We start from the raw sequence: 22,343 nt of genomic DNA on the forward strand, positions 1-22,343 counted from the left end.
GCGCGCCAATGTTTTTGTTATATATATATATATATATATATATATATATATATATATATATATATATATATATATATATATATATATATATATCAGAGTATCAAGATCGACACGCAGACTTTTTGATTACTTATTAGTAATAATATAATTTAATTATTATGTTTAATTTTAAAAATGTCGCCAGTAAATAAATTAATAAACAAGTGTTTATACGACCAAACTGGCAATTTATTGTTTGATTATTCTATCACGATGTTTCGACCATATGGTTTTGGTCCTTATCAAGTGAAACTAAAATAACAATACTATAAATAATGATAGTCAAGGAACATTGTAATAATATAAAAATGCACGCAAGTAATCTATCCGTAATTAGCAAACACAAATTAGAATTTGATCATGACTTCGATTGGTCAGCGCCTGATATTCTACATAACGAAAAACATGTAAGAAAGAGAGAAATAGCTGAAATGTTTTTTATTAAAAAATTTGACAACACTATTAACTCCCAAAAAGATACAGAGAATTTAAACAACATATACGATAAATTAATAAAGGTCGTTTAGTCGTTCTCAGTATTCCAAACATAGTGGTTGACACAATGTCAGTTTGACATTTCGATTTTTCTCTTTCTACTTTTTAATTATAACGTAAGTGCTTAATTCTATTTATTTCATTGTAACTTGACTATCATTATTTATAGTATTGTTATTTTAGTTTCACTTGATAAGGACCAAAACCATATGGTCGAAACGTCGTGATAGAATAATCAAATAATAAATTGCCAATTTGGTCATATAAACACTTGTTTATTAATATAATTTAACATTAATATTTGACATCAAACTTTAATAAAAGGCTACATCAAGATTTACTTTACTTTCCATTTCATGATTATAAAATTGTAATATATAATTATAGAAACAAAAAAAAAACTAATATAATAATGGTGGCGAAAAAGGGATTGTTAAAACTTAAAATTAAGGGCGTTCTCACCGATTTCAATGACCTTGATATATGTTGTCAAGGGCATAATTCTGAGTTACCTTTCCTTCTAATTTAATCGTCGCCCGTTGCTTATTAAAAAGTTATTAACAAAAAAATTTGATGAAAATATATCAAAGTACATACATGAACAGGAACCGCGCGCGCGTACACACACACACACACACACACACGAGGGAATGCAAGAGGGGCCTTTAGCCCCCCTCCCCCACCCTCGCCACCGGTAGGCAGGGTGGACTTTGCTTTACAACGTAGCATGTATTTTGTAAAACGAGGTGCACTCTGCCTAACGGCAGGGAGGGTGCGGGAGAGGGGCTGAAGGCTCCCCTTGCACCCTCCCCTCCCGCCGTATGTGTGTGTGTGTGCGCGCGCGCACGCGTGCTTCCTGTCTATGCATGTACTTTGGTATATTTCTTTTTAAAACTTTTTTTGTTAATAATTTTTTAATAAGCAACGAGCGACAAGGCAAATATGAACCAACAAACGTTTTAATTAGTTTTTCCGTGACCAACAAACGATTGTGCATCGTTTGAACTAAGATTGAAACAAAAATAATATCTTTCCGGCTAATCTCACAGAAAATTTTATTTTTGTGTTTTCAAAAAAAAAAATATTAACCAACAAACGTTGTAATTAGGCCAACAATCACCAACAAACAATTTGTAAAAAAAGAAAAATTATAAAAATGAATGTAGACCGGCTAACTTATGGAGCTAGTCATCTCCCCCACTCTGTTTCTTTTCAAATTCACATCGTAAAGAAACGACGCACGCTGCAGGAAAGAATGCTTCGCTTTCATTCGCCTCTACCTGAAAGAGGAGGGTCGCCACTATCTGAAAGAAGAGAATCATCCCGAAAAGCTGAAACCATTGAAATCGCTCTCAGTTAGACTACGTTTTGCTTGACGATCGTAACATTCTGGAACGATATTCGGCTTTCTAATATTTTAATAAATTAGAATAAAATATTTTTACAAGCGTTGATATTATAAAATATAGTCTTAACAGTGTCGCAAGAAGGAACGTGAATCTGCTGATAAATCCACTGATAAATTAAATTGTGAGCACGTATTTAGTAACATCAGACTAAAAAAACAGCATTGTGGTGAGTTTCAAGAATTTAATTTTACCGTTTTCAACATTTTTTCATCAATGATATGTTTCACATATTTTTCTTTTTAACATGATATTTGACAGTCATAATTTAGTTGCATTTCGTTGCATTTTGTTTTAATAAATACAAATTTATGCCATTTATAAGATCGAATTAGCATCGTCTGTCTCGAGACAAAAGTATACAGTTGCATTTTAGATAAAACAGATAATAGAAATAAGATAATAGGTAATAGAAATAAAGATAATAGAAGTATTAATAAAGTATAAAAAAAAAAATTTTAACACAGATTGTAACATTTCTGGATTAATTTTTATTTTCAGGAAAAATATATATTTCAAGATTACAAAGATGAGACAAAAATGATATTTGGCAAATATTTTAAGAGAACTTTTTTACTAAAAATAATATTGAAATGTAAAATGCAATGATTATCACACATAAATTTTTAAAAGTTTTAGAAAAATGTTTAAAATTAGCATAATAAAAAATTTTGATTTTGTGTTGCGTTTTATATAGCAGAGTTAAAAAACGTTTATTATTTTATTTGTTTTAATTTATTTTAACGCGATTATATATTTATGTTTCATTCTGATATTTTATTTTGCAAAATTTTTTTTAGGCTTTAAGTTATTTATTTGTAAATCTAAAAAAATATCGAAAAAGTTTATCGATTACAAATTTTTCGAGTCCATTTTCCGATTTGCACAATAGATGTAGACATAATAAAATATGAACAATGTAATTATGTATATTAGTAAAAAATTGGTGTTTTCTTCGTAGAAAATCTCATATTACGATGGATCAATTTCAATATTTAAGTATCTCCGAGTCCGACAAGAAATTATCGTCTCCCTCTACACCGAGTGATAATGATGCACCGAATGATAATTTGCAACCATTCGTCCAGCAGGCTTCAAGTCAAAGAGATTACATTAAGTATTATATTCTACAATTAGAATTATTTCAAACTGTTGCACATTACACAAAATTAAGAATTAATATTAGTATTAAAATTTTTAATGAAATTAATATTAATCTGTAAACAAAATTTTATTCATCCTTTTTTATATTTTTTATTAATTTGGTTTTGTTTAAATTATTAAAAATTGTTTTCAATAATACTATATATATATATATATATATATATATATATATATATATATACATATTTTGCTTTGTGCGAGTTTTATTTTCTTATAAAATTAAAAATTATAATTTTTGAGGAAATATATTTTTATATATAAAATAATTTCAATACAAGATTAAATTGTTTGAGATAAATGCTAAGCAAACATTTTATTTACACAAATAATAACATTTAAGTAAAATTTAGAAATATTTTTAATTTGTAAAAAAGTTTGAACTGTCATTATTAATGTAATATGACGATTCGAGTTTAACACATGCTATAACAAAGAAAGATAATATCACATATCTTTAATCAAACATTTTTTCATTAAAAAAAGCAACTGGATGTTGAGGGCGGATGAAGAACACCTAAAGAGGTTAAAATCTCTACAGGCTGCGATTCAAGAAACAGAGTTTAAGTATCTTTTCTCACACTTCCACGACCACGTTATGCAATCGAATGTTACTAGAGTAGAGCGACCAACATCTACATTTAATCCAAATCCTTCCATTGAACTTTCAACAATGCATTCAAGAAATTTACAATAAATTGCAAATTATGAAAGATCAAATTATGAAATCGGCTCTTCCAACATCTGCTCTGAGAAAATCGAGCAGAAAAGACAAAATAAACATGGATATTTCAAAACTTGAAGAATAGTCAAAAGTAAGTAAAGATAATAATTTTTTAAAGATGGAAGTAAAAATAATAAATAAACTTTTCATTGGACCTTTAATTGACCTCGAATTGAACACATATCAAGAACATATTTTAAATAATACAACCCAAAATAGTGAAAGCGACGATGAATCGAAGGACTATCATAATAAAGTAAAATGATATCGTCAGGTGTATCAAAAAATTGATGAAATATCCATCGTTTAGATCTGCGGACGCTCTAATGAAAGGAAAATCCCAATCTTCGCAAGAATGCATTTGGAAGATTAAAAACGATAATAAATCAGAAAACTATGAGAAATTTATAGAATCATTTTCTGCAGAATCATCTTCATTTACGCAACTATTTTATACCCAATGGACCATGATCTTAGATATTCATAAAATAGAAAGTTTATACACTCAAAAAATGTCCGAAGAATATAAGAATGTTCAATATTCTCTTAGAAAATCAAAATCATAAATAAAACCTTTGAAAATTCAATTCAGACAGAATGATTAAAAGCAATGAAAACGGCAAAGGATTGAAAAATAATCAAAATAAGGAAAGAAGGACTTGTCAAATCAGAAGACTGATGAAGAACTGTCATTTAAATCTGCGAAGACTTCAGTGGAAACAAATTTTTTTCAAGAATGGATTAAAAAGATTAGAAATGAGAATAAGAAATTTTTAAAATTGCATTTGGAAGAATCTATCTTTATGAAATCATTTTACATGGAACCGTTGAACATGATCATAAATCATCTTCACAAATCAAAAACTTTTTTTTACTAAAAATGAGTTATTGTATAAATAATTCTTATATTAGTAGACAATTTTTGTATGTATCGTTGTATCGTACCGAACTGAAAATAATGGAAATAATGAAGGATAAAATAATACCATAACAAAAAAAAAATCGTCAGATATATCAGAAAATTCATGATATACAGTCATATAGATCTGTGCATGTTCCAATGAAAAATTTATATATAAAAAAATCCACAGATTCAATAACAAATGTTACAAATATTTTATCCACATTTATATTAGATAATCAAACTATAAATATGAAATTTATGGACTCTATGGTTTTTGTTGATATCAACACCAAAATATGTACTTAAATTAAAATCGCAATTTTCAGGAATGCTTTAATAAGATTAAAAATGACAATAAATTTAAAAAATCTATGAAAAATCTATGAAAACTTCTACAGATTTTTTTCTTTACAAAACCATTGAACATATCACGAATGTCTAAGAATAAGTTAATATATGTATATATATATATATATATATGTGTGTCAATAATGATGCAAGTAATCTGTAGTTGAATTCGTTCGATATAATTACAACCACAAAACTATATAACGCGCTTTTATTAATTTCGTATTTTCATTTTCTTGTGTGTTCCATAAAAAAAAAATATACATATTAACAAATATAATTGTATTACTTTCAATGAATAAAATGATTCAATAAGAAAAAAACAGTCTTATTTTCTGATTATTCAAAATCCACTTTTACCCGATAATTTAAAGATTTATTAAAGTTTTGATAAAACATAGGCATATTTGACCTAATAATAAATGTTCTCAACACGCCAGAGGATCGCGAAAAAAATAATAAAAATAATAGCAAACATCACATATTTTTGTTTTGTGAGTCTCGAGGACACTTGCCGATTTTCAATCAATACGATGGCAGTTATATTCTGATTAGATTGTGTGCTAATATATTTTTAAACTCTCTTTTTCTTGTTATATTTGCAAGATCAAATTAAGATACTTAATGACTTGTGATTTCGTACATATTTGCACCGTTTCGTAATCGAGACAAGAACATTGGGATTTTAGATAAAGAAGGTAAAGTTAAGAGAGATATTAATAATGTATATAAAAAAAATAGATTATATAATACGATATCTTAACGTAATTATATATTTATTTGTTTCACTGACATCATTTTGCAAACATTTTTTTTAAGCTTTATATTATTTATTTACAAAATTAATCAAATATCAAATAAATTTATAGATTAAAAATTTTTGGAATATATATATGTTCTGATTTCTTCACAATGGATATAAACGTAATAAAATATAAACATGTATCAATGTGTAACTATATTATTAACAGAAATTTTTCTTTATAGAAAATTTTATGATTTGATATTATGGAGAAGCAACACGAATCTTCGGATGTTGAAAATTTTTCCGAATTCGATGAAAAATCATCGTCTCCTTTTATATCGAAACATAGTGTTTCGGAAACACCCGTTGAGCAGACTTCATCAAATAGAGAAGATCATATTAGGTATTATATTCTTTGAAATTACTTCAATCTAATATCGCATATTATACGATATTTATTAAAAATTATTATTATTAAAATTTACAATGTAATTAATTTTAATCTTTAATCTTTAATTTTAATAAGCAAAATTTTATTTACTTGCCTTTATATTTTTTAGCAATTTACATTTTTGAATTTTTATTAAGAATTATTTAAAATAATATTGTATATGCGCGTATAATTAAAATTATCTAAAAAAGATATTTTTGCAATCAATACAATTTCTATACAAGATTAAATTGTTTTTAATATAATAGAGATGCAGAACTAAATTATTTATATGAATAATGATATTTGTATTTATTGTAATCATGAAAAATAAAATTTAGAAATATTTTTAATTTATAATTGAAAGTTTGATGTGTTTTTATTTAATATAACTTAACGAGTGGAAATCTACCACATGTGATTATCAAAACAAAGATAAGACATTAATCAATCTTCTTTTCATTTCAAAAACAAGTGACCAGACATTAGCAGACGAAGCAGGAGTAAATATTACGAAATATAACTGTTCAACTAAAATCAAAACAATGAACTTATCGGGATTGTCTACTACAGAATCGAATGTTACTGAAATCGCACGACCGGGTACATCGAAATCTTTTCGAGAATGCATTAAAATAAATGAAAATGACAATCTATGGGAAAACTATGAGAGATTATATTCAATGGAGTCACCTCTTACAAAATCTATCTTGGAGAAGATAGAATATCAACTGAACGTCTTAAACAGTACTCTCGACTTACATGAAAAGATTCTCTCGTCAAAAAGAGAAAATAATTATCTCTGTAAAAAAACGTTATTCATGGATAAAAGACTGAATATATTTGAAAATAAACTCTATCGAAAAATCAAACTAGTCATGGCGATCGAAACATCCGTCGAGCAGGCTTCAAGTTGGACAGATTACATTAGGTATTATATTTTTCGATTAGAATTACTTTAAATTATTATCGTATATTACGCGATATTAAAAATTAATATTATTATTAAAATTTATAATGAAATTAATATTAATCTACAAACTAAATATTATTTACTTTTTTCATGCTTTTTAATAATTTGAGTTGGAATTATTAAAAATTGTTTAGAATAACATTATACATGCGTTTATTTTTTTGTATAATTAAAGATTATATAATTTTCCAAGAAAATATTTCAGCAATTAAAATAATTTTTATACACGATTAAATGGTTTGAGATAGAAATGCAAAAATTTATTTACATAAATAATAATTCACATTTATTGCAATCGTCAAAAATAAAATTTAGAAATACTTTAAAAATATAATTATATAAATATATAATAATATAAATAAAATATATAAATAATTATATAAATAATAATTATAATTATATAAATAATTATATAAATAATAATTATATAAATAAAATTATATAAATATAATTATATTTTTAAAGTATTTCTAAATTTTATTTAAATATATAATTAAAAGTTTGAACTATCTTTATTTAACGAAGCGTGACGATTTAAGATTTAACATATATATAATTTTAAAAAATGTAAAATTTCCAAATCAAAAATTTGAAAATTTCTGATTAGGCATAAACTCTTAAGAAACATAAGCTATCACATGTCATTAACTAAGCTACTTTTCAATTTAAGAAACAGTACGCGCCAGGTGTCAGCTGACGATGATGCACGCATAACTGATACGGGGTCTAACTATCCATCTAAAATCGAAACAATAAACTTACCAGGCCCGTCTACTGAATCGGAATCGTTTATTGATATCGCTGATATTGAAAAATATATTCTTCCGGAAGCAAAACTTAAAAAACCCGATACAGTTGAAAAAGAATCAAAAGAAGAGCCAGAAGAAGAATTGTGCATCACTATATTATCGAGTACACCAAAATCTGCACGTAATCCGCAAAAATTTCTTGTGCTTGAATTCCTTCAGAAAATTAAAGACGACGATAAATGGAAAAATAAAAGCAATGAAAAATCATACTCTACGGGGTCATCTTTTGAAGAATTTTCCTTTACGGAACCATTGTATGCGTCACCGAACACGTTAAATCAACTACGTTTCGAAGAAATTCCACACTTATCTGAAAAGAGAAAAAAATTCCGTGAATCAAGAGAGAACAAACAATCACATGATATTAAACAAAACCATCAAGAAAACAATTTAGATAATATGAGCGAGATATCAGTCGAGCAGGCTTCACCAAGTCGAACAAATTACGTTAGGTATTGTATTCTTAAAATTACTTCAAACTAATATTGTATATTACGTAATTATTTTATAATAATATAAAATATATTTTATAATAATATAATTTTATAATAATAAAATAAAATTTTATTTACTTTACTGTTATATTTTTTAATATTTAATATTTTTACGATTAAAACAATTTCTATAAAAGATCAAATTATTTAAGATAGAAATACAGGACGAAAGAATTAAATAATAATATTTGTCTTTATTGTAATCATTAAAAATTTAGAAATATTCTAATATATAATTAAAAGTTAGTCTTTATTTAACGTAACGTGACAATATGAGATATCTAACACATGCGGTTAATTAAAAAAACGCCAAGTGTCATTAACTTTCTTTTTATTTTAAAAACAGAGACGACGCATTAGCAGAAAATGATGCGTACATAAATGTTACGGGAACTAACAATTCATTGATAACTGAGACAAACTTATCAGGATTGCCTATTGAGGAACCATCTGCTGTGGAATTGGACTCTAGTGAAATCGCCGATCAATCGATTATATCAAAATCCACACTTGCGCTAAAATCTCAATCTTTGCAAGAATGCGCTCAGAAGATTGAAAGTGGCAAAAAATTGGAAAACTCGGAAGAATCATTTTTCACAGAATCTTATTCTTTTACGAAATCATCGAGCGCGCTGAAGAACATGATCTCAAAATGTAAAACAAAAACTCCAGAAATATCTAAAAAAGATTTAAATAAAATCATATATCGTTATGTAGAAATACTTCGAAAACTTAATTCAAACGGTACAATCGAAAATAGTGAAAAAGTCTTAAATCGTAATCGCCAACTGCTCGCAGAACTTCAAGAGTATTTAGAAATTAAAAAAAGGAACTACCATAAAGCAGAAACATTTGACATTAAAGAATCAGATGGTACAACCGAGTCATCAGTCGAGCAGGACGAAGAACAAATTTTACTACAAAATACGTTTACTCCGAAACCATCTTTTACGGAATCGGACGCTATCGAAGCAGCGCGACCGAGTACATCAAAATCTGCACTCGAGATAAAAAATCATTCTTCGCAAGAATGTATTCAGAAAATTGAGAATGACAATAATGAGGAATCTACAGAATTGTCTCCAGAATCTTCATTTACGAAATCATTGACGCCAAAAAACACGATCTCAAATAGCACTCGCAAAATAGAAACTTCATATAATCAAAAAGTATCGGAATTAATAGAAATAAATAATAACATAGATGAGGAACCAAAAACTATAAATGATGAGAACTTTATAAAACCTGCGGAAGGTAATTATGTAATTAAAACCGAAACAATAAGCTTACCGGAGTCGTCTATTACAAAATCGTATTCTGCAAATTCTTCTTTTATTAAACCATTGAAAGCGACTCCCAACAAGCCAGAACGTCCTCAAACATTAGATTTTTCGCGTGTTAAAAAATTGACAATGTCTGCCGAAGATATTTTTAACTATTCCATAACTCAGGATTTAGAAGAAATTCAGCTTGCTGAGTGTAGACTCACGAGTCTATTAGTTTTATTAATTGTATTTCTATTTACATCTCTATTTTATTTCCCTTTTGAATCTGTGCGAGAGAATGATGAGCATGCTGACACTTTTGCGACTGCCGTTGTTGAAGTGGAGGAAGGGATACTCGATCACGATGCAACCGTACGAGTCTTGACCGAATATCTTGAGCGAGATACACGTCTTTTAAAAGTAATAGCTCTCATCGGTGATACAAGCGTCGACAAACCATACACGGTGGACATCATAAAAAAGAGATTACGCAAAATGAGAAATAATAGTTCCTCACCTTCGCTTCCGAGCTTTGTTGTCTTGGAGAATTTGAGAGCAGAGCATTCTACAGTCGTTATAGATTATGTGGAAACGTATCAAGAAGCATATAGCAATCAGGAATTTACCATAGTGGCAGTTTTTAAAGTTGAACAGATTGATGACGATTTGACGCGTGCAGATATTAACCACGTTATAAACAAAGTTAAAGATATTTTTATCGAAGCAAATATTATTATGAAAATTATTCCCTTCCAACCTTTGAGCGAAGACGCATTAGAAAAATACATTATAAACACTGCGGAAAATATCGGGCAAACATTGTCTCAAGATCAAATCGATTATAATAAACGACGTTTAATAGAAGATTTTGCCAACTGTCAAAGAGAATATGGTTGTTATAAAGATCATATATATAACAGCTTTCGAGAAAATGAGGCTGTTTAAATTATTATATTGTACCGCGTAACAATATTCGATTAAACAATGTGCATTTTTTTTGTACGCGCTTCCAATTGTAACATATCGTAATCGAATTTAAAATTGAAATATAATTGATACTTTCCGAATTTTATAAATACATTGATCTATGTTTTTACGTTGTTAAATTATATTCATTATTCTTTTGATTTTGGTCAAAAAAATAACTTTATTTGATTTGCAATTAATAATTTTGCAGTTAATAATTTTGCAAATAATAATCTTTCTTTGTATTTTGTATTAATTCGGTTTTGTTTAAATTATTAAAAATTGTTTTGAATAATACTATATATATATATATATATATATATATATATATATATATATATACGCATTTTGCTTTGTGCGAGTTTTATTTTCTTATAAAATTAAAAATTATAATAATTTTTTAAAAGCCAATTTACAAAATCGATTTGCAATTAAATCTATTGACGTAAATACGTGATACAATTTTTATAAAAATTTTTGCCTTACTTAAATTGCACTAAAAACGAACGGTGATTTATGAAGGAGATGATGTGTAATTGTTTAGAATTGTGTATTGTTTAGAATGCATCAAAAGAGCGCTGAATCAGCGCGCAATTACGAATGATTAAACAAATTCACATTGATTTGGACTCCCGACATAGGTAATATTTCATATTCGTATAATTATCGTTGCTAAATTTTATTTTGTAATTGTTACATTTATAATTTTGAAGCGAATGACTGCAATTATTGCGTATATATGTATCTTTATAATAACACGTAATGCTCAATCATTAAGCGTTACGCTACATTACGTCGATATTATCGATCATTTTTATACAACTAAAAAATTGCTATTATTTTATTTAATACTAAAAGTTACACAAAATGACAAAACTGTAAATATCATAATTTATTATTCGTGATAATCTCTTGCTTAAATATTAGATATATAGTGTGAATGATAAACGAAGATGTTAATATAAAGATTTAAATATAAATTATAATTTATCTTATTTATTAGCATTTATATATTTGTTTTATTAAATATGATTTTTTGATTTTTTGCATAATTATTTAATTTTCATATATTTATTTGCCCTTTACTTTTGACTTTTTACATGATCTTTTCAGGCGGTATTAATTTATGTCAATATTTTTATTTGGTACACACTTGTCTCTTTATGGTAGAAAATATTTGTCATTTGCTTTTTAGATATATTCATTTTTTAAAATTCATGTAATTTATAAAACTTGCGAATTTTTTACTTGCTATGATCACTATTGGCAAAAGCAGAACACAAATATCCACTGTTATATAGTGATTGGCTACATTTGTTCTTGCTTTTGATCATCTCCCATTCTATTTCTATTCAAATCACAAAGGATCGACGCACGTCGCGTCGAAAAGAATACTTTGCTTTCACTCGATAATATCTCCGAGTCCGACAAGAAACTAATTAATTTATTTAAACGATTATTAAATTATCGTCTCACTCTACACCAAGGCATGATAATTTGCAGCCATTCGTCCAGCAAGATTCATCAAGTCAAGGAGATTACGATAGGTATTATATTCTTCAATTAGAATTATTTCAAACTGTTGCACATTACGCAAAATTAAAAATTAATATTAATATTAAAATTTGTAACGAAATTCATATTAATCTGTAAGCAAAGTTTTATTCATCTTTTTTTGTATTTTTTATTAATTCGGTTTTGTTTAAATTATTAAAAATTGTTTTGAATAATACTATATATATATATATATATATATATATATATATATATATATATATATATATACGCATTTTGCTTTGTGCGAGTTTTATTTTCTTATAAAATTAAAAATTATAATTTTTGAGGAAATATATTTTTATATATAAAATAATTTCTATACAAGATTAAATTGTTTGAGATAAATGCTAAGCAAACATTTTATTTACACAAGTAATAACATTTAAGTAAAATTTAGAAATATTTTTAATTTGTAAAAAAGTTTGAACTGTCATTATTAATGTAATATGACAATTCGAGTTTAACACATGCTGTAACAAAGAAAGATAATATCACATATCTTTAATCAAGCATTTTTTCATTAAAAAAAGCAACCGGATATTGTCGGTGAATGAAGAACACCTAAAGATGTTAAAATATCTACATGATGTGATTCAAACATTGAACTTTGATAAGTATTATGACTCCCGCTTCGAAGCTGCCTTTGACGACGACGTTATGCAATCGGATGCTACTAGATTAGAGCGACCAACATCAAAATCTACATTCAAATTCTTCCTCCGAACTTTCTCAACAATGCATTCAAGAAATTGAAAGTGACAATAAATCAAAAAACCATAAAAAATCCATGGAATCGTCTCTTGTAAAATCTTTCCTTATAGAAAAATTGAACACAATGAAGAACAGGCATAAACATTTTCACAAACTATATGGAAAATTTGAACAATGAGTAAAAAATAAGACAAAGAAATGATGATTTAAAGAGGCAAGTAATAATAATGAATGAAATGAAATTCTCCTTGGAACTCGAATTGAATGCACACCTCAAGAACATAAAGAATTAAACAATTCGACCCAAAATAGTGAAAGCAACGAAAAATCGAAGAACAATAAATCGAAAAACTATAAGAAATCGTACTCTATTAATATGGAATCGTCTTTCCTTACAGAAGAATCGATAAAGAAGAGGAATGAGGATTTTCCGAAGTTATATAAAAAATTTGAAATATTCTCAGAAATATCACCGATGATTTAGAGAAACAAGCAAAAGCAATAGAAAAAACATTTCCTTTTGGAGCTTATATTAAAGAAATGAGTCAGAGAAATAAATCAGAAAACCATGAGAAATCTATAGAATCATCTTCTGCAGAGTCTTCCTTTACGGAACTATTTTATACCCAATGGAACATGATCTTAGATGATATTCAAAAGACAGAAACTTTATACACTCAAAAAATGTCAGAATATGTAAAAACGTACAATAATCTCAATAGATGATCGTAAACAAAATCTTCGAAAACTCAATTCAGATAGAATGATTAAAAGCAATGAAAACGATGAAGGATCGAAAAATAATCAAAATAAGGAAAGAAAGAATCATCAAATGCGTCATCAAGAGACTGAGGAGAAACTGTCATTTAAATCTGCGAAGACTTCAGTGGAAACAAAATTTTATCAAGAATTGATTAAAAAGATGAGAAATGAGAATAAGAATTCTCTAAAATTGTATTTGGGAGAATCTACTTTTAGGAAACCATTTTATATGGAACCATTAAACATGATCATAAATCATCTTCACAAATCAAAAACTTTTTCTACTAAAGATGAGTTAGTGTATAAAAAATTCTTATATTATTTAGACGTAGCAGTTTAGTCTGAATCAATGTATTGTACCAAACTGAAAATAATGAAAATAACGAAGGATACCATAATAAAAAAAATCGTCAAATATATATATATATATATATGTGTGTGTGTGTGTGTGTGTGTGTGTGTGTGTGTGTCAATAATGATGCAAGTAATCTGTAGTTGAATTCGTCCGATAAAATTACAATCAGAAAACTATGTTACATATAACGCGCTTTTATTAATTCCTTGTGTATTCCAGCAAAAGAAAATACATATTTTAACAAATATAATTGTATTACTTTCAACGAATAAAATGATTGAATAAGAAAAGACAGTCTTGTTTCCTGATTATTCAAAATCAATTTTTACCCGATAATTTAAAGATTTATTAAGAGAATTTAAAGATTTATTAAGAAAATTTTGATGAAACGTAGACATATTTGACCTAATAATAAGTGTTGTCAACAAGCCAGAGAATCGTGTAGAATAATAAAAAAAAACAGCAAATATAACATATTTTTGTTTTGCGAGTCTCGAGGACACTTGCCGATTTTCAATCAATATGATGGCAGTTATATTCTGACTAGATTGTGTGCTAACATATTTCTAAACTCTCTTATTCTTATTGTATTTGCAAGATCGAATTACTTTCTTAACGACTCGTGGATTCTTAACGATTTTCGTACATATTTGCATCATTTATATAATCGAGACAAGAACATACAGTCGGATTTTAGGTAAAGAAGGTAAATATAATGGATATTTTTAGGAGAAATGTATTTCAAGATTACAAAAATTAACAAAAAGGATATTTGGCAAATATTTTAAAAGATGGAATTTCTTCACTAAAAAGTAATATTGAAATGCAATAATTATCACACAAACAAATATTTCAAAAATTTAGAAAATAACATTTAAAGTTAAAATAATTAAAAACTTTTTATTTGTATTTTATCTTAATATCGCAGAGTTGAAAAACGTTTTTTTGCTTTATTCTGCTTTATCTTAACGCGATAATATACTTTGTCTCACACACATATTATTTTGCAAAAATGATTTCTATATAAGCGCTTTACATCATTTATTTACAAGATTAATCAAATATGAAATAAAAATAAAATTTTTTTAAATATATGTTTTGATTTACAAAATGGATATAAATGTAATATAAACGTATATTGATGTAATTATATTATTAACAAAACGATTTTTTTCTTCATAGAAAACCATTATAATTTGATATTATGAAGACGGAACACGAATCTTCGAACAATGAAAACTCTTCCAAATCTGACGAAAAGTCATCGTCTCCTTCCATACCGGAACATAATATTTTGGAGACACAGACTTCCTCAAATAAAGAGGATCAAGCTAGGTATTATATTTTTTTATTCAAATTACTTCAAACTATTAATATCGCATACTATACTATATTAAAAATTATTATTGTTAAAATTGATGATGTAATGAATTTTAATCTGTAAACAAAATTTTATTTACTTGCCTTTATATTTTTTAATAATTTATAATTTTTCAATTATTTAGAATAATATACTGCATGTACGCTTATTATTTTCTTGTATAATTAAAAATTAAAATTTTCTATGAAAGATATTTTTGCAATCAAAACAATTTCTATACCAAATTAAATCGTTTAATATAATAGGAATGCAGAAACCAAATTATTTATACAAATAATAATGTTTACATTTATTGTAATCATCAAAAATAAAATTTAGAAATATTTTTTATTTATAATTAAAAGTTTGATTTGTCTTTATAACGTGACTATTGGAGGTCTAACATGCGAGTAACAAAAAAATATAAGATATTACATATGATTAACGAATCTTCTTCGTTTATTTAAAATCAATAGTGGCCAAGTAGCAGACAATGATGCAGACGCAAATGTTAAGAAATGTAATCCACCTGAAACCGAAACAATGAACTTACCTGAATCGTCTACTACGAAATCGAGCGCTACCGAAATCGCGAAACCGAGTTCATCAAAATCCGCACTCGAGCTAAAGCCTCAATCTTCTCTTCAAGAAGACATTCAAACGATTAAAAGTGATAAGAAATTGGAAAACTATGATAAATTGCATTGTACGAAACCGTCTTCTACGGAATTGTCCTCTGCAGAATCTTCTCTTACGGAATCATTGAAAGCGACTCTGAACGAGTCAAAACAACCTTGCATATTAGATTTTTCGCGTACAAAAATTAAAAAAATTGCAATAAGATTCGAAGATATTCTTAACTATTCCATAACTCAGAATTTAGAATTTCCATTTGCTGAGCATAAACTCATGACGACTTATATGAAGCAAATCCCTCAAGAGGACAATTCAGACAACATGATCGAAAGCAGTGAAAGCGACCAAAAATCAAAGGAGTGTCAAAATAAGAAAATAGAAAATCGTCAGAAGTATCAGAAGATGTCTACGTATGAATTATTGCAATGGGCACTTGTAATCGCTAAATCAAAATTATTAATAACATTTATAATTTTTTTTACTTCTATATTACCAATGTCAGTAATGCACGAGATTATTAAAAAACTCAGACATTTCAAACCAATGTTTATGATAATTTATGATAATTATGATAATTTGTTTAAAGTTCAAAAAGACAAAAAACCTGAAGACATTCGCAATACAAAAGTAAAAGTTTGTCGAAAGATATATTCGTCAAAATATTTCGTCAAAATATTGTTCTTATTAGTTCCAATTGTATCCGTACTTATATCTCTATTTTATTTCCCTTTTGGACTTGTACGTAAGAATGAGAATGATGAGCATGCTGACCCTTTTGCGACTGCCATTGTTGAAGTGGAGGAAGGGATACTCGATCACGATGCAACCGTAAGAGTCTTGACCGAATATCTTGAGCGAGATACACCTCTTTTAAAAGTAATAGCTCTCATCGGTGAGACAAGCGTCGACAAACCATACACGGTGGACATCATAAAAAAGAGTTTACGCAAAAGGAGAAATAATAGTTTCTCACCTTCGCTTCCGAGCTTTATTGTCTTGGAGAATTTGAGAGCAGAGCATTCTACAGTCGTTATAGATTATGTGGAAACGTATCAAGAAGCATATAGCAATCAGGAGTTTACCATAGTGGCCGTTTTTAAAGTTGAACAGATTGATGACGATTTGACGCGTGCAGATATTAACCACGTTATAAACAAAGTTAAAGATATTTTTATCGAAGCAAATATTATTATGAAAATTATTCCCTTCCAACCTTTGAGCGAAGACGCATTAGAAAAATACATCATAAACACTGCGGAAAATATCGGGCAAACATTGTCTCAAGATCAAATCGATTATAATAAACGACGTTTAATAGATGATTTTGCCAACTGTCAAAAAGAATATGGTTGCTATAAAGATCATATATAACTACTTTCCAGAAGACAAGACTGTTTAAATTATTATATTGAGTACGACGTAACAATATTCGATTGAACAATATACAAACAATTTTTTTGTATGCACGCATTCCTAGTTGTAACATATTCCAATATTTACAAATTATTGATCATATTTTTTGAATAAATATATTGAATTGCATTTTATATTGTTAAATTATTATTCTTTTGGCTTTGATGAAACGAATAATTTTGTTTAATTTTGCATTAAAAACCAATTTGAAAATGATTTACAGTTATAATTCGTTGATAATAAATACATAACGAAATTTTTGTATACATTACTTGCATTGTATTAAAAACAAATGGTGATTTTTGTAGAAGATAATGTGTAATTTGTTTAGCGCATACGTGAATAGAGCACTGAATCAGTGTGTTGTTACGAATGGTTAAACAAATTCATATTAATTTAAACTGGCATAAGTAATATCTTGTATTGTTGCTATATTTTATTTTGTAATCAATTTATATTTCTTAAACGAATGATCGCGATTATTACGTATGTAAAAATCTTTATAATCTAGTAATATTCAATTAGATGTTACTCTACTGTTATTATTACTGATCAATTTTGTAATTGAAAAATTGCTATTCTTTTATTAAAACAATGCAAATAAAATAAATAATTTAGCGTTAAAGTTTACACAAAAATAGAAAATTGTAAATGTTATTTTATTTTTAAAGCTAATCATTTAAATGTTAGATATATGTTGTGAATGATAAACGCGAATATTATTTAAATTATATTTTATATGATAATTGTAATTTGTGCATTAGCTTTTATATATATGATATTAAATAAAATATTTTATTCTTTACATTTTTATTCTTTGAACTTGCGGTAAGATTGATTGTGAATCTGAATTAACAATATCCAATTAAATAACATTTGTTTTCTTTGTATACATTCTCGATTGTAATTTAATTTAATTTAATTTGCAATAATCATAAGATGGCAAAATATATTTTCTATTATATATATAATATAAGCAAAAATAATTTAATTTTCTAGATGCGTATCGAATCGCGTTTTCCTCCGCGTTCCTTAATTAGATCATTGATATATTACTTCAGTGTCAAAAAAAAAAAAAAAAGAAAAATTTACCTGCGATAATCAATGAAATGTGACTTTTAATTTCGATGAAAGTCAACTTGCAGGTAATTCATAGTCATGGTCCATTGTTCTGAGCGCGTGATGAAACTTTCGTACGCATCACTTCCGGATTAAAAACGAGCGGTGGTTTTTGTAGGAGATGACGTGTAATGTGTCGTTTAGTATACACGTCGGTGAAACGCGTAATCAGCTGTTACGCACGGTTAAGCGACCTTACATTCATTAGGACTCCGAATATACGTAATATCTCGGACTTTTGTTAACTTTCTTTTTCTGTGATTGCTTGAATTTATAAACGAACAATTAAGGCCATCGCGTATGTATAAATCTACGCTACATTGTTATATCTACAATATCAAAAGAGAGAGAGAGAGAGAGAGAGAAATAGAAATCTTTCTTTTGTAATCTATTTATATAAAATGGAATTATATAATTATAATAGATTTTTTTTTAAAGCACATCAAACTTGCTAAATTCTTTAAAACTATATTTTGCTCAATTTTTCTATTTTGTAATTTATAATAATTATTATAAAAAAAATTTAGATTACGAACAAAAATTTGATTGAATTGTGTTATGATATAATATTTAATAATATTTGTAATATAATAATATAATAATAATATTTGTTATGATATAATAATATAAATAAAAGCTTGCTAAAAGAAGTAATTAATTTAGTATTAAAATTAATACAAAACTCTAGGCGATAATTTTATAAACTATCTTATATAAAAATTACCTGAGATATTTGCTTGTATATTATAATTAATTGTTTATAATATTTGTTTAATATTATATGTTATAAAAAATGTGAGACAAACTCAAAAGTGCTTCAAATATTTCACATAAATTGATTTTGAATTAGTATTTTTATATTAAATATATTTTAATAATTAAAATTTCCTACATTATAACTTTATCTACTGATTTCTTTTTTAATTACACTCTAGATGATCTTCTCACTTAAAAAGAGATCAATCGATGTTAAAATTTTTGCTTTGTGCCCGCATATAGTGTTACGTCTTTTTATAATGAAGATACCTTATTTGCCTCTTACGTATACATCGATGATGATGCAACTGGTCAGGAGTTACGTTCGTTCTATAATGCCTACGTTACACCGCGCGCGCTTTCAACGTCCCGTTATCCCACTTCCTTGAATGTTTACAATTTTACTACGTTCTAGAAAATTAATAATTATTTTATTATAGCAATTTCAGTTGAGTAAAATTGTACCGATGAGTTACGCTTCCTGTTTGTCAGGAAACGAAACGTTTTAACGATTCATTAAAGTTGCAGTGACACATGACATGATACGCAGGCATGTTATGTATGTGCGCCGACAAGCCGCGGGAGTTTCGTTCGTCTCTTCCATCAGTCAAGTTGTACGAAGACACATGCAAATGCGACCCGACAATTTTGCAGCTTGATTACTAGACATCATCATCATCTACAACGTCCGTTTTTGATGACATCGGATGCGATAATCGCTTTCCCGGTTCGAGCGCGTTCCTTGTGCAACAAAATATCATCGTATCAGTGTCACGTCATTCTAGTTATGAGAGACAATGAGAGAATCTCTCCCTTTGAGAATATAATCATCCTCTGTCTCATATAATCATCCTTTGTCGTCGTAAAATTCGCTGCTACGTTAAGACGGCTGATCAATTATTTTAAGCCATATATTTCCATTTCTCTCCTTATGTAATGTTTCAGCGAGGCGTTATTATGCGGCAACGCTCCGCATGTTTTACGTGCGAGGTCGTAAAACATGGAACCGCTCGAGCAGAGAAAAATATATTGTCGCGATATATTGTCGGAATTGCGGTGAACCAAGTACAAATATCTTATTCGTCAAGTTCATTTTCGGACGATCGGTCAGGTGTCCGTCAAACAATGTAGAGAGAAAAGTCAAGGCTCTGATGATAAGAATGAATAATGAAATGAGCATTAGAGAAAGTCAAAGTCAGCGGCTATCGTCAATGCAAAATTATAATATAATTACATAAAATTGTAGACATTATCGTTCAAGAAAAATTACAAATATTTAGTGTAAATTAAAAATAAAATTAAATAAACAGAATAAATAGAATAATTACAAATAAATAACAGATGGTGAAGATTTCTTTAATTTGTCCTTCAAAATTAACTGTCACGTCTTCCCGAAATAAAGACAACAAACTCAATAAATTATTTCTTTGTTTTGTGCTAAAAATAATAAAATATATAAGCATATAATAAATGAAAAAGATTCTTAAAATTCATCATCACGTAATCATCGACAGCAAGAGAGAGAAAGAGAGAGAGAAAGAGAGAGAGAGAGAGAGGGAGGGAGGGAAAAAGATTTCTTATCATATATAAATTATATTACAAAGACTTAAAATCATAAAAGCCGCAATATAAGTAATAAAGTTCGTTGACATAACTGTTTAAACGCAGAGATAAGCTCGGTTACAATGAGGTAGTGCGAAATGACATACGACCAAATCAAAACCATAGAAGCCAGACATTAAAATAAAAACAAGCTTGGATATATCAGAGTGCGATGGTATTTAAATCTTAACAATAAATTTATCTATGATGAAAAAGTAAGAGGAATGTATAAGGAGTCCGTGTCATTTTGCAAGTTAAAATTAAATTTTTTGTCTTTAATTGTAAAGCATCTTCAAAATAATTCGAGATGAATAAATCGATAATGGAGTTAAAATTCTCACTAGAATAGATTTGATGTAAAAAATTGGGAAAAAAGATTTAAAATTTTAAGAATCAAAATTGTTTTAAATAATATTTTAATTAATTTTACAATAATAAGAAAATTTAAATGTTTATTAATTGTTCCAAAAATTATATTAAAATAATATCTCTATTTTTTTTAAATATTGATGATAAATTTTAATTTTTTTAATAATATTTTGGGCAAAAATATCTCTATTTTGACATATCGGTATTGAGAGAAAAATATTTATCTATCAAAGAAAATTTTTTTGTAGTACCAATCAAATTCCAAATATCCGTCACATAGAATAAAAACTTGAGCGTTTATCAGAACTTACCTTCATTGTAAACTAAACTTTACAATAAAAGAAGTTAAAAGTATGCAAGATAAAGACAGCTGACAAGGCCACGTATTTATTCGACATAAAAAGATAGAATAAAAGGCATTCTTTTAAGTACTTTGGATTTTAAATTCTGCAAAATATCGGTAATAACAGAAAACAAGAGCCTACAGAGACAAAAGCTTGTTTATAAATTTATGGTTAAATACAAAAAAAATGGCATAAATTTTAACTAATTTTAAAGCAATAATAAATTTGTCAAATAAAATTTTAATATTTTTAGTAATAATATTTCATCTGCTGTTATTGCCTTCATATCTAATGGAAAAGATAATATCACTTACTGCATTGTATTAAAAAATCCAGTAAACAATATTTTATTAATTCAGATTTACAGTTCGATGCAAAAAAGATGGGAGATCGCGAGATTTTGTTTTAAACCTTTTTAATGCCCACTCGTTACTTTTTTTCGAAGAAAGTTCCGGTTCCGGGAGCGATTGCAGGTACAAACGGGGATTCGCGTTACGAAATCATATCGCGCATCGTTTCTATCGACGATATCTATAAAAGAAGGCAGGAGACCAGCGAACTAGCGTAGTTCGCAAGTTCCTGTGCGGACAATAACAGAAA

At 27.4% G+C, this 22,343-nt stretch overlaps 2 protein-coding genes across 3 annotated transcripts; both read left to right on the forward strand.

The window, feature by feature from the left end:
- The first annotated feature begins 372 nt into the window (after positions 1-372).
- LOC126849595 (uncharacterized) lies at positions 373-10,738 on the forward strand. The gene is made up of 5 exons (XM_050591557.1): positions 373-650; positions 6,065-6,225; positions 6,728-7,183; positions 7,896-8,486; positions 8,875-10,738. Exons 2-5 carry the CDS (start codon positions 6,086-6,088, stop codon positions 10,736-10,738), a joined length of 3,051 nt encoding a protein of 1,016 aa, XP_050447514.1. The 5' UTR covers positions 373-650; positions 6,065-6,085.
- A 3,927-nt stretch (positions 10,739-14,665) lies between these two features.
- Positions 14,666-18,306, forward strand: LOC126849887 (uncharacterized). Of its 2 annotated transcripts, none has more exons than XM_050592238.1 (3): positions 14,666-14,850; positions 15,327-15,479; positions 15,981-18,306. In XM_050592238.1, the coding sequence occupies exons 2-3, from the start codon at positions 15,349-15,351 to the stop codon at positions 17,509-17,511; spliced, it is 1,662 nt and encodes a 553-aa protein (XP_050448195.1). In that variant the 5' UTR covers positions 14,666-14,850; positions 15,327-15,348; the 3' UTR covers positions 17,512-18,306. The 2 variants fall into 2 exon arrangements, with proteins under 2 accessions (XP_050448195.1, XP_050448197.1); XM_050592240.1 differs by having other exon boundaries at positions 14,666-14,841.
- Positions 18,307-22,343: the final 4,037 nt, after the last annotated feature.

This window comes from Cataglyphis hispanica, chromosome 5, assembly GCF_021464435.1.
Source record: "Cataglyphis hispanica isolate Lineage 1 chromosome 5, ULB_Chis1_1.0, whole genome shotgun sequence".
Classification (NCBI taxonomy): Eukaryota; Metazoa; Arthropoda; class Insecta; order Hymenoptera; family Formicidae; genus Cataglyphis; species Cataglyphis hispanica.

Excerpts from the sequence above, each read along its gene's own strand:
- LOC126849595 (XM_050591557.1), top strand. The coding sequence starts at position 6,086 with ATGGAGAAGCAACACGAATCTTCGGATGTTGAAAATTTTTCCGAATTC. Across the intron at positions 6,226-6,727 it reads AATAGAGAAGATCATATTAG|TGACCAGACATTAGCAGACG; the intron begins GTATTATATTCT and ends TTCAAAAACAAG. Across the intron at positions 7,184-7,895 it reads AGTTGGACAGATTACATTAG|AAACAGTACGCGCCAGGTGT; the intron begins GTATTATATTTT and ends TTTCAATTTAAG.
- LOC126849887 (XM_050592238.1), top strand. The coding sequence starts at position 15,349 with ATGAAGACGGAACACGAATCTTCGAACAATGAAAACTCTTCCAAATCT. Across the intron at positions 15,480-15,980 it reads AATAAAGAGGATCAAGCTAG|TGGCCAAGTAGCAGACAATG; the intron begins GTATTATATTTT and ends TAAAATCAATAG.